Raw genomic sequence first — 17,182 nt, 5'->3', positions numbered from 1 at the left:
ACATGATTGCAAATCCTCGTATACTCCCTAGTCGTCTATAATATTTATTTTAATTATTGAATTATTCGTAATGAGGCACGAAAATAATCATTCCATCAGTTATGTCATGAATTTTTCGTGTTATCAATGTTAAAACCACAATTTTGTCATCAATTCAAAGGTATTGGTGTTCGTGTGAGACTCCTATTGAGGTTCTTACCTTTTACGCCTCGTATGTACTTTGTTTTTTCAAATTATTTCCAAATATGTTTGAAATAAATGACTCTACATTATAACTCAATATTATGTCCCACAAAGGCATTAACTGTACACATTAGAATCGAGCTAATAGTGAAGGTATATTGAAATTTTAGGTATCTACTGTATGAGAAGCCTAGGCGTCTCAAAATAATCGAAATCATCTTTTGAGGTAAGACCTTTGTAAGAAAGAAAGGGCTGGAAACAATAACATGGAAGACGTAGCGTGGGAAGGGCTCCTACTAGGTGGACCGACGATCTGGTTTACCAGGTCGACCTTTAGGTCGCGGGAGGAGGCTGGATGCGGGCAGCGCAGGACCGTTCATTGTGGAAAACCATGGGGAAGGCTTTGTCCAGCAGTGGACGTCATTTGGCTGAAACGAACGAAGAAAGAAAAAGGCGATGACTAATAAAATTACGCACAAATGCAGTATTGGTATTTGACAAAGAAAATAGAAAGTGATTCATTTCCTTATTATATTTTCAGGAAAAGTCTGTCACCGGTACAATAATAAATCATTTCTTACATCGACGTGTGTCAGTGGATTCTTATTAAATTAAATTAGATAACTAACAAAATGTATCCGTCACACTTGATGAATGTCGTACGAACATTTTGTGGGCCTGTAGGAAATTGTTGGGTAAAAAAACAACAGCCTTATTTTTCCATTCATCTTTCTTCCTTTTCAAAATACTTTACAATTAAATACAATTTAAATCGTAAAAATGCAAACTAAAAATCCGTGGAAATTATTTTAAACAAGATTTTTCACTAATAAACCTAACTCAGGTGGCTAACTCACTTTGCATTACCAATGAAACTGGTGTACAGCGTGAAATCAATGTCGCCATAGCTCAGTACTCAAAACGGTCGCCCAGCAAGCGAAGGGTCGTTCAAATCCCACCGGAGGCAGTCAATTTTTTAAGTGAACAATCATATTTGAAGCTTCAACCACACCAACGCGTTCAGATCGCCATCGCCGGCGATTGCGATCTGCACGCGTTGGTGTGGTTGAAGCTTAAATGCACTTGAATCCTAATAACCATGACAATATTGCTATAACCTAGCATTAATTTATAAATTAAACCAGGTCAGTCACTCATAAAATCTTGGCTAGAAGAGGTAGAGTCGTTGTGATGAGAAGAGCGAGGGTGGCGCTGTTTTCTTGGGAGCCGTTGCAGAAGTCTTTGGTGCAGGAACACACTTCCTGCCTGCCGCCGTAGCCTGACCGGTGATAGCAGGCGCCCTGGAAGACGAAAAAAATAATTATTATTGTGATAAACCAATTGTCATGATCCCAATAAAGAATGACCTTTTTATTATTGTTATTTTGATACCAAGGGAACGTTTCCAAATTCATACAACCAAGAATCGAATACTCTTTGCAACTACACTAGCCATCTGTTCCAGGTAGAGAGCTTTTGAATAAAGATACTATTTAATTTGTTACACTGTTGTATCATCATCATCATCATGTCAGCCATAGGACGTCCACTGCTGAACATAGGCCTCCCCTAATGCTTTCCACGTTGATCGATTGGTAGCGGCCTGCATCCAGCGCTTCCCTGCTACCTTTACAATGTCGTCGGTCCACCTTGTAGGTGGACGTCCCACGCTGCGCCTTCCGGTACGCGGCCTCCATTCCAGAACCTTGCTGCCCCATCGGCCGTCAGTTCTGCGCACTATGTGCCCTGCCCATTGCCACTTCAGCTTGCTAATCCGTCGGGCTATGTCAGCGACTTTAGTTCGTTTACGGATTTCCTCATTTCTGATTCGATCTCGCAAAGAAACTCCAAGCATAGCCCTCTCCATAGCGCGCTGTGCAACTTTGAGCTTCTGTATAAGGCCTATAGTGAGAGGCCACGTTTCCGAGCCATAAGTTATCACTGGTAACACACATTGATTGTAGACTTTCGTCTTCAGGCATTGGGGTATTTTGGACGAAAAGATGTTATGTAGTTTCCCGAACGCTGCCCAGCCGAGTTGGATTCGACGATTGATTGTAACATCTTTATATACCATGTTTTTACGCAAATAAAATTCTGATTCTGATTCTGATTCTGACCTCCTTCTCGAAATTGGACCTACCTAGCTGGATCGTTTGTCCGAGGTAGACATACTTGTCAACAATCTCGAGAATTGAGCTCCCAACTGAAACTAGGTAGGGCGCAACATGGATATTCGACATAAGCTTCGTTTTGTCCATGTTCATCCTCAGGCCTACCTGTTGGGAAACTCGATTAAGGTCTTCGAGCATTGTGCCAAGATCTTCCAATGATTCTGCCATGACCAGTTGTATACCTTAATAAAATAAAATATCAAAATGCAATGCATATCCAATTAATGTAAGTTATGATCATGTTCGATTTTCAACAGACCTGGGAACAGACTTTCGTAGTGATGAGTACCCAGCTTAAGTCTAGCGATGAATGATTTGAGCATAGAGGCTCTATGTAGGTACTCTGTCAGGTACTTGGAGGTTGGTATGGGCCAAACAAATGTCTATGATTTTACCTCTATGGATGAAACTCATATTTTAGATGAAACGCGACCTCTTGTATGATATTTTTCTTGAAATAGGTTTTATTAATTGCATTTTGTGTTCTACTATTCGTACTCCTAAAAAGCTATCCTGTATTTTCTCCAATCGAGAGCAACGGGCATCTAAAAGGTCTGTTAGGAAATCCGGTCAATACAAACACATTCTTATTTCTTTCTCTTCGGTAACTACTCGTAGACCATTGAGGTTTCTACCTAGTTGGAGGTGAGTTTATCATGACTGAGACTGGAATCTGGTGTGTACTGGTGTTAGTTCCCAGCGTTACTCACTACCTTGTACTTGGTCTCGTCCCAGCCGTAGCTGCGTATGACCCTGGACGCCGGCAGCTGCCCGTTGATCTCGAATTCTACGTGCTGCACTATCTTCCTGCACAGCGTGTGCGTCACAAAAGCGACTAATAAACCTGCTCTTAGTACGGTGTCAGTATGGGCGCAGCGTTCCTCACTACTTTGTATTTAGGATCGGGACTATTCCCACCTCTCTTTCCTACCGCTGCAACTCCTGTGTAGCCAGGATCTACAGCTTGACCGTCAATAAAAACCCAACCAGTGATGATCAAGTTTGTCCCGGGGGAAAATTAAACTTTTCATTGGACCCGCAACGAACTTAGTCAAAAGAACATAGGATTGTATTAGGAGATATATAGAAAGTATTGCTCTCTCTATCTAATTACAAGTTAGACCATTGGGGCATCTTCTACTCACTACCTTGTACTTGGTCTCGTCCCAGCCGCAGCTGCGTATGACCCTGGATGCCGGCAGCTGCCCGTTGATGCCAAACTCTACGTGCTGCACTATCTTCCTGCACAGCGTGGGCGTCACAAAATCAACTAATAAACCTGCTGTCATATTAAGTAGTTGAGACAATCAAGACTCTAGTTCAGCTGTTCTGTTGGATCTGGTGTGTACTGGTGTCAGTTTAGCGCAGCGCGACTCACTACCTTGTATTGCTCTTGTCTTGCTCTCTAACTTTATAGATTATGGGGGCGTCTACAACCATCTACTCGCTACCTTGTACTTGGTCTCGTCCCAGCCGCAGCTGCGTATGACCCTGGATGCCGGCAGCTGCCCGTTGATGCCAAACTCTACGTGCTGCACTATCTTCCTGCACAGCGTGTGCGTGACTCCTCGGTCGTGCTCAGAGCAGTTCCTCTTCAGGCTGTCCGGCAGGACGGCGTCCGTGCAGTACGAGTTGGTCGCGCTGTTGCACTCGTAGCACATTATTGATGAGCCTGGAAATTTTGGGTTGAGGGATTTGAGAACTGCTGGTGTAATTGCTATGATTAAATTCTGGCGGCAAGCTTTTTGACACTTAGACCTCACAGGGTGTAAAGGGATCTAACATGTCAGAAAAATACAAAATACTACATTAAATAATATAGTAAAGTCCCTTGTGCAGCTTCTTTTTGACTCAAATCGAGCACAGAAATCGGTCGAGTACAGCTGAAATAATTTAAGCCGGACCGTGACTAAGTAGGTAGTCAGCAGGCGTAATCAGATTAATTAATTAAGATCAAATTAGGGTATTTAGATAGGAAGACTTTTCTTCAGCTAAAATCGCAACCCCCAATTGGCTTATGCCATTAAATTATAGAGTCAAAATTCAAGGTCCATTTCCTTCAGTAAAAAATGAGAACGTTGAATTTAATATAGATACGTACATATTGTAAATGTTTACATCTCCATCATCTCTATCCAAATACACCAGTCAATAAAACGGACTATAAATAATTTCACATAGATCAGATCCGGCAGTGAAATATTTTTTCTCGGAACACAAAATTGATTTACAATTTGCGGTTAGTACTTGCAAAGTTATTTCCTCCTATTTACTTTCACTAATAAATATGAATACTGTGCGTAGTAGCTCTGAAATCTTTAGTAACATCGTAAAGAAATTTTTAAATCTATTACAAAAATAAAATTCAACTGTCACACCCATTACCTAGCCCCAAACTAAGCGGAGAATGTATGGCACATCTATCTACAGGGTGGAAACGATAAGTGATTTCTAAACTATACAAGATATCGAAAAACTGGTTACTAATCCTGATAGTGCTTCACAAGCTCTATCCAACGGTATCAATATTAGATTGCAGAATTTACTGCATCTTTCCGAAAATTTAATGTTTTCAGCCTCCATACTAAATGTATGCCAGCCAAACAATAATAGAAGTATTACATTTTTTTATCAAGTAATAAACACTTAAAATGAACTCGTAAATTGCAAAAATTATTCTTGGAAAACATTGGTTTTGCTTGCTATAATATTAACAAGACATGAGTGCCATGACTGTGGCTGTACTAAATGTATGGAAGCTAGAAACATCGAGTTTTCGAATGGATCCAGTTTATTTTGTAACCTATTATTGATACCGTTTGAAAGAGCTTGTGAAGCACTTTCAGAATCAGTAATCAGTTTATCGATATCTAGTATTTTAGAAATAATCGATTGAGATCACTTAACGTTTCCACCCTGTATACAGGGTATCAGCGTCTAAATTTTTAGTAGCGACTCAGAATTGGTTCACGTGAGTGAAAATAAACAATAACCTTTAAAACTTAAAATACTATGGGCACCCGTGAATTTAGAATTTATTTTAATCGTGGTTTTTTTTGCGAAATACCACGATTAAAAGTAATTAACTTAAAGTTGTATTGTTTAATTGTTCTAAAGAGCTTAATAAAGTCACCCTGTATATTGTGGCACCTTATGTAGTGCTAATAAGTTCAATTTTGCAACAAATATGTACAGCCTGAAGTGCTGGTGGCTCTACTGTAACTAGTGACTAACAATGTAACGAATATAACTGAATATAACAATCTTTACTACGAGTACCACATGACGTTAGTTAATAAAATAAAAGCTTGTTATATCAAATTACTTTAATGATAATGGTTCCATTATTAAATCAGTATCAAATTAAGCCTCAATCAATTAAAAAATCAAAATTATCTTACCGTATTTGATGATGGCGCAAAGAAAGATAATCGTAATCCCAAAATTGGTCATCCTGATTTATCTCCACAGGATTTGAGACCTCAGCCTACCGTCAAGTACTCACTGCTTCTGACCACACTTCGGCCATGTTCCAAAGGTACCTAGCACAATACTATTGTGGGGTATTTTGTCATGCGAGGTTAATAGAGGAAGCGCCTCATTGAATCGTGCAAGGATTAACGGATGGACACAATTTGAGGTTTAAACCAGTTCATTTAATTCCTTCTTTCAATTTCCTAACCAATTTGGAATAACCAAAAGACAATTGTTATAGATATCAATGGTGATGGTGACAATAAAAAGCATGATAAAGAAAAACTTTTAATAAATACATTCGCAAAATACAAACACAACAAAAAAGGTTACGGCGTACTAAACAAATTCACAGCAATTATTACTGATATGGTAACTATTTGACATTCTTTGCATACATCCACACAAGGCAGTCACCGTTTACTAGATTAAGACCTACGACGCTTTACAATTAGTATTACTTTAGCTTGAACAACGGCTGAGGTGCCAGATTGTGAACATTAACATCTATTTACAACATGGCGCTAACTTAAGGTGCTGACCATCTTTATCTTACACATTAACAAGTAAATACTCGTTATTTCTAATACATTATTTATCATTATTCCCTTCGATATTCACAATTCAAATCATGACTGGTCTACAAATCTACGTGTAGGTACAAAGAGCTTCATTAAAGCCTATCCAATTCACTAAGTATTCCGAAGCTCACCAAGTACATGGGTTTGGTTGACTATGAGTGATGGGACCCTAGAACCTCAGTAATGCGAATGTGAGGAGCATGAGGACGGTCGCCCCGACTGGCATGGTGGCGGAGTTGCAGCCATCTTGTAAGCACGAGCACACCTCTTGTCTGCCACCGAATCCTGATCTCTGGTAGCAGCGACCCTGAGGAGTAATCAGAAGAGGATGTTAACGTCAGCAAATAGATAATGGCCTCATTACTTTACGTGGGTGACATTGGTATAAATTGTTGGAGATTTCCGCAAGTCTCGGCAAGTAAACCGTACAGGATCTAAGAACATAGAGTCATACATAAATAATAGTTTTTCTTTAGTATTCTAGACTATTCAACTAATTCGATGTCTAAAACTGCGAGATATTCTCGCACTTGGTGCCCTAAGTTTGCAGGGGTTTCTCACAGTGGCTAACTACAGCATTGATAAAAGACGAGAACTTCCTAATTGCCAACTTCCTCAACTCATTTTGTAACTGATATCATTTCGTTCCAAAGAGTATTTTGTCTGCGGCATGCCTTTCATCTCGAATCTGTGAAATCTTCGTTACGCACATTGTGTCCAGTCTCCTTAGATCACAGGTGCTTCAAGGAAATGCTTCTTCTTTACAAAATACCTTTACGAATACCATTTTCTCAACTCACCTTGTAGCTGGTCTCATCCCAGCCGCAGCCTCTGATGACCCTGCTGTCTGGCGGCATGCCGTTCATCTCGAACTCCACAACCTGTGAGATCTTCCTGCACATGGTGTCCTTGGGCCCGCACGGCAGCCGTAAGGAGTCGGGCAGCTTGTCCAGCAAGCACCGGGAGTCGTTGTGACTGTTGCACTGGTAACATGTGATCGCTAGACCTAGAGAAGAAAGACATTCAATTAGCTACACTCATAAACATTGGTAGTCATGTGATCTAAGTCTGCATAGGGAAGAAGGAAATCGAAATCGCTAGAAAGTCGAAGATTTAGGTTTTCTTTTTGACTTTCAAAATAGGGAACGTAGAGGCCATCAAGGCAGACTATGGTACGGTTTTGCAACTTTTCTAGAGAACATCATAAGACTTCCCTGATCCAGTGGTTAGAGAAATAGATTCTCTAGGATTCAGAGGTTCTGAAGGTGGGATAGTAAAGACACATCAATCAAACACTATCGTCAGCTTAAGATTATTACCAGTTAGTTCAGATATTTCAGTTTTAAACTTGATTATCTGTTTAAAAGACTACGATTCGGGCAAAAAGCTACTAACAATACAGCATTTGGTCTGTACACACTGTTGTACATTTCATGCCTATTTAGTATCATTCAGAGCTGATCAATGGCTGATGGCAATGCAATAAAACACAATCAATAGATTGCAACTGAAGATTGGATGGGGCTTGGCTCTACCAAGTTATACTATTCCAGTAGCATATTTCTTTTCTGTAGAACTTATATAGTTAGTTTGTGTAAACGTATACCGTCCAATGTTAATAATACAGTTCTTCCTTGTCAAGGTACCTCTGTCTTTTTTATGATGAGACATTCGCGATGGCTCTCCATAAATTTAGTCCATAAAAGTTGCCTAAATGACAGCCTAATAATGTATACGACAAAGCCGAAATGTAGTTGGAGGTTAGGGGCAGGTTTACGACGAATGCTGAAGTTATGTCAGCATACACAACTAGTTATAGCTTTCTTCGTGACTCTTGAAATGAATAGTAATGTTTCTCTACATTTTTAGCAAAAAAAATTTGATATTAAGCTCACAAAACTACATAATCTTATAGCAATTATCGATAATAGTGAATATTAGTATCAAACTACATATTTTTTCTCAAAGAATAATAAGCAGCTTATTGATAACCTCATTATTATTAGATAGAAATAGGCACTTTTTTATCTTAGAGTAATTTTATATCTTCAAAGTTCATGTGATGTCTTATTTTAATTTACAAGATGAGACGAGTGGTATATTTTTCAGTGCATCGCGTTAACAATACCTATTTCTAAAGTAGCCATAAAAGTGTTAGGGAATAACGGGACATTATTAAAAACAGACGTACCTACACATATTATAGAATGGGTATAGAACTACATAGTTAATCAAATAAACAAATTGGTGCAGGTTACTTTGGAAACTGCGGTTTTTAGGAAGGCTTGATTAGAAAAGGTATTTTTAGTTCCACTTGGCAATTTTGAACTCTATAATCTTTAAAATAAGATATTTATTTCACGTGCTGTAGTAGGTATGTTTAAGTAAATTATTTTCCGAGTGTAACTAAACACCTTTACTTAGCAGCTAAAACCTATACCATAGTTCTTCATAGCTTACAAATAAGTTCCTAGTTAGTATGAAAAAGTAAACTTTCACTTTTCCATTCACATGATTTCGATTGAACTGTTTATTCTTCCCAAATAGATATCGAATCGTTATACAGGGTGTTATAAGTATAATATGCATTCATCATGTCATTCATTGATATAGACGTGGAATACATTATTGCTTTTATATTAAAACACAGTCGCGCGAATTAGTGTAACACGATTTAGGTAAATGTTGTTGTGTCATATTGCTATGTTTTTCTAACAATTACACTTCTCGCTAACCCTGTATAAACGACACTGCAAATAGCAATAGATTCGCGAAGATCTCGCTGCAAAGGCCGAATCATTCTTGAAACCCTACACCACCACGCTCACAGCCGCAACACAAAAAAATATCCACAAACCTTGGTGTAGCAAACTGCATATTACCGCCAAAAGGCAAATGACTGCGAAACCCATTTTGTCGATCTAGTTTACACCGCACCACACCACGCCGCCTCACTGACTACGCGATACTGAGTCCTGGCTAGGTATAAATCCACGCCCGTATCTATCCATAGCTGAACACTTATTCAATTGCCGTAATTCCAAGGCAATTGCCTGTGATATAGGATATTGCACGAGTATCGGCCGTGCTGGCAGTCATGAAACGTTTCAGTGTCAACCTGGACCGCCAAAGTCCGGTCAGAACTTGACCTACACTTGGATTTTATTGGCGCCCAATCAAGGCGATAGTCAGCTGTCACTGATGATTACTGGATAAAAGCAATCAGTAATGTACAGGGTGTAAGGCTGGAAAAACTTAGACATGTAACGCAGTGTCTCTAGAAAATTTAACACTCTTTAATTCAATTTGATAAAGCCTCATTCTGTGCTTTCATTCATTCTTTGGATTTACATCTTTAAACTTCAAGGGAATGGAATTCTCCAATACTCTCTGCACTCCTGTAAACTAGGTGTCAGACTGCGTAAATACTGGGCAAGTTTCCTCATAGTCAGATGAGATAGAGGTCAAACGTAGACTCAGTAAGTACCTACCAAATAAAAATTAACTTTCAATTTCATACATCCTGTATAGGATCTGGATGCACAATGCTATGTAATGGACTGTTTCCGTCATCATCTAATAATGCAGGAATACCAAAATAGCAATAATAATTACATAGCTATACCTACAGAATTTTAGGTTGCTTATATTCGTAATTACCTACGTGTATGTGGCAAAAATGCTGTCTTAGCTAGGTCTCTCGTAAAAATGGCTTCAGGAATTCGTAATAAATAATCAAAGATCGTATTTATTGAAGTAAAACAAACAAATTATAATCAATTTTACCTACAGCACTACTGTTTTGAGAGCAAATAGTCTGATGATGAGCATTATATCGACCAAGAAGCATTATGAGGTCATGTCCTGTCGTTTGTGTTCAATTGCTGACGTAGGCCGCCCACTGGTGTCGGCTCCTGTCTCCGTATACAAACCAACTATACTTAATTAGGTAGTAAATATTTGCAGTAGATTTCTGCCTTATTATTAGTTTCTCATTAGTGTTTTGACATGTTTCATACAGTTTTCCTTATTATTATTTTCTGCAAAATAAAGCGCAATAATGATTGGGCTTAATGCGTACCTATGCGAATCAATGATACCAAATTCTGCCTTATTAGTTTCTCATTAGTGTTTTGACATGTTTCATACAGTTTTCCTTATTATTATTTTCTGCAAAATAAAGCGCAATAATGATTGGGCTTAATGCGTATGCGAATCAATTATACCAAATTTTACAGAAAAGAATAGGTAATAAGGAAAAACATGCAATTGGTAAGATTACAACAACTTTTAATTTTTACTTATACATAGTGTAAAAATGAGCTATATTTTGCAAGGCTTAAGAGCTTCAAACTGTGATACTAAACAACTTGTTTAAAAAAACGTGGGTGGAAATATGAAAAATATTTGGACCTCCCATACAAAGTTCATGATAGTTTTTATATTTTGACCTTGTCTCTTTGACAAAGTCAGCAGACAACTGCATGCAGTTGATTATAGCGACTGCGTGCGGTTGTTGTGGTGCAGTCCGTGTGATGTCAGCCTAACATCTTTTGAGATGTCTTTGGATCTAACAATTAGCTGAAGAAACTCACTTTAGCTAATGCTCTGTTTCAGAAAAACTACTTATCTATTTGTGCGCGACTTATATCAACATTTGCGGTAACATTATTGTAATCGATAGTATCGTAAGTTTTGATGTCGTTTAAGACGGAATAAGGTAAAACAAAGACTGAAAATATTGCCGGCAGCTGACAAAAAATGTCAGCGCGCTTTTTACATTCCTCATGTTGTAAAGGGGTCAATAAAATATTAACTAGTAGAGTTTTTCCATTCCTTGACGAGGAGTTCATGAGACATGCGTGTTACTGGTGTTACTCCATTGCGATGCCTAGGCTGCGGTTGCGCAAGGCCTGTTCCCTAGGCAATGCGACATCACCATCCGCCCGCGCGCCTGATTGCCATTGTATCCTGCGCTTGGGCATCGGCCACACTGGGTCACTTATTGTTATCACAAACGTCATATTTATTTTCATTGCAGTGGGTATTTAACTAGGCTACTGATAATTCAATAAGACATCGAGGAAGCTCTAGGCCTGCTGGTAAGTGATGATCGCGCCTAAGATGGAAGCGAGCTTCATCCGGAATCCTCAAACACATAGGAGTTGGCAGACTTACCTCTAACTGCCGGAACACAACAATGCTAACATTTTCCATTGATTTTAACTTTTACTCATCAGTCCTGTTTTGGACTATAGCAAAATAAACTTTTGTCGTCCAAAAAGCACTCTCTGCGAAAACTTTAAGTCTGAGTAAGCTTAAAGTTTGCGTAGTTTTCAAATAACATCTGTTTTCTTCGGGTTTACAAGAAAAAATCTTTGCATGTTTACTTTTTGAACCGGTAAAATATAGATGCAAGGAATATCAACCTGATGTATCCAAGTAACCATTCTTTAAATAAGGATCTTGACAGACAGATAGAAAAAGCATTTGCATGGACACTAGACTTCCTAGAGGATAATGGTTCGAAATACGGAACCCTAAAAAGAGTGTTTATACCCGAAATTGTTATCCATGTGTATCCTCGCTTATACAGCTCCGAGGCAATTGGTAGAACGCAGGACTTCCTGCAATCTGCGGCGCGCGGGCTTCCCGTGTTACTGGGCCTCGGCTAGATAAATCTTGGCGGTATTATAGGAATAGGAATTATCTTGGCATTATTATGGAATGCCAAGATTCTGTGACTGACGGGTTCCGCTGATAAGCTTGGTGGAGACACTTCCTGAAATCTACTTTCAGATCTCATCAGATCAGATCAAAGGAAGTTATGAGTTTAGAGCAATTTCGAGTAGGTTTCAAATAGGTACCTACTCGTACCTTATTGTCGGAGTTAGTTTTTTTGAAAGATTACATTCATAAAAGCTGCATTTTTTAAGCATACCTAAGCTAAAAATGTTGACCAATCTTAGATAGATTACGTAGGTAATTTAAAAGAGCAGTGCATGAGCAAAGCAATTACGAAACTTCTGCACAATACAAACCTATGCTAAAGAAAATGATATTTTTAACGGATGTTTTTTATGTAAGCATTATTAATTAATATACCTTATTATACAAATCTATACAGGCGAAGCCGCGGGCAGAAGCAAATGTATATCGTAGTAAAAGACATTGGACTTATACATATTATTTATGTCATTTTCTCGCTTAGTAACTACTCGTACTTCCTTACGATTATTACCTACTTCAGTTCCAGTCTAAGAACATTTGTTATTGCTCCATAAAACTAAAGCACAGATGTAGGTATATTAATAGCTGCATTTTACGAGTTGAAGTGTAAAATCGGCATAGAATATAAATAAGTTTATTACTTGATATTTGGTAACTTTCATCATTTTCAACCGACTTCAAAAAAGGAGGAGGTTCTCAATTCGACCCGTATGTTTTTTTTCTATGTTTGTTACGCGATAACTCCGCCAATTATGAACCGATTTGAACAAATCTTTTTTCCGCGTATAGGTAATACCTCAAGGGTGGTCCCATTTAAATTTAATAATAGAAAAAACAACCCCCAAGGGTGGAAAATTGGGGATGAACTTTTTTATACGCAATATCTCCGCCGATTATAAATCAATTTGAACGATTATTTTTTTGTTGAATAGGTATTATCAAAAGGGTGGTTTCATGCGAATTTGAAGAAAATATTTCACCCCCAAGGGTGGAAAATTGGGGATGAACTTTTTTATACGCAATATTTTTAATTTTTAGTTTTTTTTGTGTTCACGCATTTAAAGTCGGTTTTTTTTTTTTTTAAAGTTAATTAATATTCTCCTCTTCTTTTCTGACTTGGATGCCTACTGCTAACAAATTGTCATGTCAATGCTAAGATTAAAAGAAAAATGTTATGAAACTCTGTAAATAAAAACTTTTACGTGTATTTTAAGTAATCAACTCTAAACTGAGACTGAATTTTAGGGATAAAATTAACAATATAATTCAAAAAAGTTCTGCTTAAAATGATTTATTGGATAATCATTTCAATTGCTTATTTCGTGTTCCTCGGCCTTGCATCTATTTTGAGCTGCTCTTCATTAGTTTTGATTTGACCTAGGCTATCATCATCAGTCCAACCTCGAGTCTTGTGCTGTTCAGATCTTTCAGTTTAGCATTTATTGTATCTTTATTGATGACATCGTTATCATCAGCAAGCATGGTAAAGATTTGTCATTTTGTCAATTTCTTGTCTTCGGCGACAAAATTATTTTAAATAGTCATACATGTAACCTAAACAGGGCCTCTAATTTTCCAGGGCTAATAGAATTTCGGGAAGAGAGGGCCCTTTTTGACCTTTATTATTCTACAAATTGACAACAACCAGACATAAGAACATACCAGTACCTACCTGAGCAGGATACATATCCTACATTTTCTGTACCAGATCGGTTCCTTCGAGTCCACGCCGTGACACATTTGAAACTCCACTTAAACTTTATTAATGCTTCCTTTCCCGATCCCAGCTACCTTTCTACAGAGTCTTACAACCGAATGAATCCAGTTTCTCCCTTTGTGGTATGCAACTGATTCACAAAGGAGCATTGAGTTATAAGCTCATGTTAGGTCATACAATAAGCAGTCAACGGTGTATATTAGCAGAGGCTCAACGAATTTTAAAACATAAAAAGTATAAAATACAGTTTTTATTAAATATTTTTAACGCATTAACACCAATTTGTGCGTAATAGTGAGCGCAGAACGCCTGAGAATTAACTCAGCTATTTTGCGAGGTACTTAAAAATATTTCCGTTCCAAAGCGCTAGGAGTTTGATATGGCTGTGAAAAATACGAATTACGCTGTGCTATCAGTTTTGTTGCCGGCATTGTTCTCATCCTGTAAGTATTTATATCTCGCTCAATTTAAAATTGCCCGTTCAGTAAACATATTCCTCTTGTTACCTAAGTTCTCTTACTCTCTTACACTCAGGCATATAAGCGAGCGCCTGTAGGTTAAAATGCATTTGAATCACTTATTTATATCAATTGCTAAAGTCAAGAATTAATAAATAACCGTTTTACTGGGGGAAATGTTTTAAGCATTCCTGCAGCAGGTTATGTCTCTCCTTGGCGATTAGGAATCAGCACCTTGTGCATTGCAATGATGTCCATTAAAGGGGGTTTCCTTAGGCCTCTTTTGGCAGGATAGTAAAGGATTGCATTGTTTGCATGCATTTATTTCATCCAGAGCCTACGCTCCTTTTAAAGTTTTGCAATATCCTAAAAGGGTCCACAAGGTGGACCGACAACCTTATAAAGGGAAGGCGGTAGATGCAGGCCGCCACCAACCGGCCATTGTAGAAATCATTGGGGGAGGCCTACGTATGTTCAGCAGTGGACGTCCTATGGCTGAAATGATGATGATGAATATCCTAATACCTATTTTCCTAATCCTTAATATTCACAAACTTGTAATCTTCTAAACCAAGGTTCGGCCATCAAGTGCTTCGAGTGCAACAGCGCGAACAACTCAGCCTGTCTCGAGATGCACAACCCTCGGATGCAGGCCATCGTGCCGGTGGTGGACTGCGGCCAGTCCGTCCCCAACGCCATCAGCAAGGAATTCTTCTGCAGGAAGATCACCCAGACCAGTAAGCATACTTTTTAAATAAATATTTAAATATCCTTGGACATTTTACACTGCGCTTCTAGTCCCAAACTAAGCAAAGCTTGTACTATGGCCACTAGACAACGGATATAAACATACTTAAATACTTTTTTTTGTAAATACATACTTATTATACATAGAAAACACCTAATCCAATACAAACAAATATGTTCATGCACACAATTGTTTGTATTGTGCGGGAATCGAACCCGCTACCTCCGGAATAGTAGTCCGTTTCGAACCACTACACCAAACGGCCGTTAGGTACTTAGTTCTATTTCTTCTAGGCAAACCAAAAACCAAACGAAAATGCAATTAAGACTAGTCAAAATAGTCACGATACCAGCAAAGACTTCTTCTGCTTCTTATCGCGCAGACCAGTGAGACAATACCCAGGTGGAATCAGTCACTTCAGTCAGAAGTCAAACTCTTTGACGAATGCTCTTGGGTACTCTACAAGCACCTGTGTAAACTTATTGTGCCTTAGGAGGCCGATCTTTCTTTTTATCAAACTTCATGCAACTTTATAAATAGCTGCCTTTTTAATAAGAGTCAAGGCTCGTCTTTGATTACCACAGGAGGCGGCACACGAAGAACCTTGTTTTCTTAATAATAATAATAATAATAATAAAAACGTTTATTGCTTTTTATACATAAAAGGAATTACAAGAAACAAAATTACATTATAAGCTTAAAATAACTTATGCTAAAAGAAAAAGCAAATGGAGGTGGCTCAGCATGTGCCGCCAAGGACTACCTGCCCTAGACAGCGCTGGTTTTCAGCCACCACCATTTCTCTTAAGGTTTCTCATTTCTTCGCTTAACTTTTAATTTTCTTCTTCCTATTTAAATGTGGATTTCTTCTGAAAGAAACGAGCTCATCCCACATTTGTTGTGATTATAGTCCACACGATAAAATAAGATAAAATATCCATCTAATGCCTATAACGGCCCTCGTTTTCCTTTTCTGCTAATAGGCATAATGACTCATTTCCACAAGCTTTAGGTACATGTTGCTACTATAAGCCTAAATACACTACAATTTCCAAACGTACTACGATAGAATCATAATACCTCCGACACAAAGGCCGCACGCCGCTCCATTTCAATGCAGCCTCAATGACTTTTTTTGTCTCATAGTCGGCTAACTGCACGTTGGCCTGGACAAAAACATTGTATGTTCACAAAGGCTATAAAAAAGCCACTGAAATTAGCAGTGCGTGAAAATGCAGCCGTATTCTGGAAATTGCGAATGATTTTGTACTTCCCTTCTGTACCTACTTAATTATTTTAAAAAAATAATGCTATCTTCCATTAGATAAAATGTCATGTAGTTCAGTCACTCACCACCACCCTCAATCTTCTTGTGCATCACGTAAGAGGCGACTAAGGAAGAATGCTTACATTAGGCCTCCCCAACACGTCTGATCAGCGTAGGGAGTCTGACATACTCCATTTCCCTCGGATAATTTGAAAATTAAATGCCCTGATGATAAAGTCTTCTTTTCCAGTTCTCCACATAGACAAGACCCCTGAAGTCCGAGTGACCCGCACCTGTGGTTGGGTCAAGCACAAGCGGGAGTGCTACAAGGCTGACAACAGTGACCACCTGGAAACCGTGTGCCAGTGCTTTGGAGACATGTGCAACGCGGCCGCCATGTTGGATTACGTCAAAGTGACAGTTCTTGGCGCCCTCACCGCCATCTTGGTTTGCTACCAAAATTGGCGGGGAAAAGTTTGAAACTTTTTTGACAATGGACTATTTTATGATTTCGAGAACTTCTTAAACTTACATTAATTATTATTTTATTTACGTTCTTAAATTACTAAGTACAAGTACCTACCTAACGCAGTATGTTCCTAAGAATTTTCGGGTTTCAATCAAAGATCAATAATGAGATTGAGATACTTATTTACGAATTACATTATTTTGTTAATTAATCGTAACATATTGTACAAATTAGAAAATATAATATGTCGCCAACAATAAACATGTGATAATAATAATCGACAAAGTAATAAAAAATCATTACCTACATGTTTTCTTTATTATTTTACGATATTTCTAGAGAAGCTATCAATAATTTTAGGTTAAAGTTCAAAAACTTAGT

At 38.3% G+C, this 17,182-nt stretch overlaps 3 protein-coding genes across 3 annotated transcripts; 1 reads left to right on the top strand and 2 right to left on the bottom strand.

The window, feature by feature from the left end:
- Window positions 1–895: 895 nt before the first annotated feature.
- Window positions 896–6,012, bottom strand: LOC135079028 (uncharacterized). Its single transcript, XM_063973656.1, has 3 exons — window positions 5,759–6,012; window positions 3,809–4,029; window positions 896–1,484 (listed from the first exon to the last, which is right to left on the bottom strand). The coding sequence occupies exons 1-3, from the start codon at window positions 5,808–5,810 to the stop codon at window positions 1,338–1,340; spliced, it is 420 nt and encodes a 139-aa protein (XP_063829726.1). The 5' UTR covers window positions 5,811–6,012; the 3' UTR covers window positions 896–1,337.
- Window positions 6,013–6,106: 94 nt separating this feature from the next.
- Window positions 6,107–9,402, bottom strand: LOC135079020 (uncharacterized). Its single transcript, XM_063973649.1, has 3 exons — window positions 9,270–9,402; window positions 7,213–7,418; window positions 6,107–6,719 (listed from the first exon to the last, which is right to left on the bottom strand). The coding sequence occupies exons 1-3, from the start codon at window positions 9,322–9,324 to the stop codon at window positions 6,582–6,584; spliced, it is 399 nt and encodes a 132-aa protein (XP_063829719.1). The 5' UTR covers window positions 9,325–9,402; the 3' UTR covers window positions 6,107–6,581.
- Window positions 9,403–14,056: 4,654 nt separating this feature from the next.
- Window positions 14,057–17,109, top strand: LOC135078538 (uncharacterized). Its single transcript, XM_063973076.1, has 3 exons — window positions 14,057–14,302; window positions 14,893–15,054; window positions 16,583–17,109. Exons 1-3 carry the CDS (start codon window positions 14,239–14,241, stop codon window positions 16,810–16,812), a joined length of 456 nt encoding a protein of 151 aa, XP_063829146.1. The 5' UTR covers window positions 14,057–14,238; the 3' UTR covers window positions 16,813–17,109.
- The last annotated feature ends 73 nt before the right edge of the window (window positions 17,110–17,182 follow it).

The sequence above is a fragment of the Ostrinia nubilalis genome, chromosome 15, assembly GCF_963855985.1.
Source record: "Ostrinia nubilalis chromosome 15, ilOstNubi1.1, whole genome shotgun sequence".
In the NCBI taxonomy this organism is placed as follows: Eukaryota; Metazoa; Arthropoda; class Insecta; order Lepidoptera; family Crambidae; genus Ostrinia; species Ostrinia nubilalis.
This window is presented reverse-complemented; position numbering and strand designations above follow the sequence as displayed.

Excerpts from the sequence above, each read along its gene's own strand:
- LOC135079028 (XM_063973656.1), bottom strand. The coding sequence starts at position 5,810 with ATGACCAATTTTGGGATTACGATTATCTTTCTTTGCGCCATCATCAAA. Across the intron at positions 4,030-5,758 it reads TTGCGCCATCATCAAATACG|GCTCATCAATAATGTGCTAC; the intron begins GTAAGATAATTT and ends CAAAATTTCCAG. Across the intron at positions 1,485-3,808 it reads GGGACGAGACCAAGTACAAG|GGCGCCTGCTATCACCGGTC; the intron begins GTAGCGAGTAGA and ends TTCGTCTTCCAG.
- LOC135079020 (XM_063973649.1), bottom strand. The coding sequence starts at position 9,324 with ATGGGTTTCGCAGTCATTTGCCTTTTGGCGGTAATATGCAGTTTGCTA. Across the intron at positions 7,419-9,269 it reads ATGCAGTTTGCTACACCAAG|GTCTAGCGATCACATGTTAC; the intron begins GTTTGTGGATAT and ends TTTCTTCTCTAG. Across the intron at positions 6,720-7,212 it reads GGGATGAGACCAGCTACAAG|GGTCGCTGCTACCAGAGATC; the intron begins GTGAGTTGAGAA and ends ATTACTCCTCAG.
- LOC135078538 (XM_063973076.1), top strand. The coding sequence starts at position 14,239 with ATGGCTGTGAAAAATACGAATTACGCTGTGCTATCAGTTTTGTTGCCG. Across the intron at positions 14,303-14,892 it reads GCCGGCATTGTTCTCATCCT|GTTCGGCCATCAAGTGCTTC; the intron begins GTAAGTATTTAT and ends TTCTAAACCAAG. Across the intron at positions 15,055-16,582 it reads CAGGAAGATCACCCAGACCA|TTCTCCACATAGACAAGACC; the intron begins GTAAGCATACTT and ends CTTCTTTTCCAG.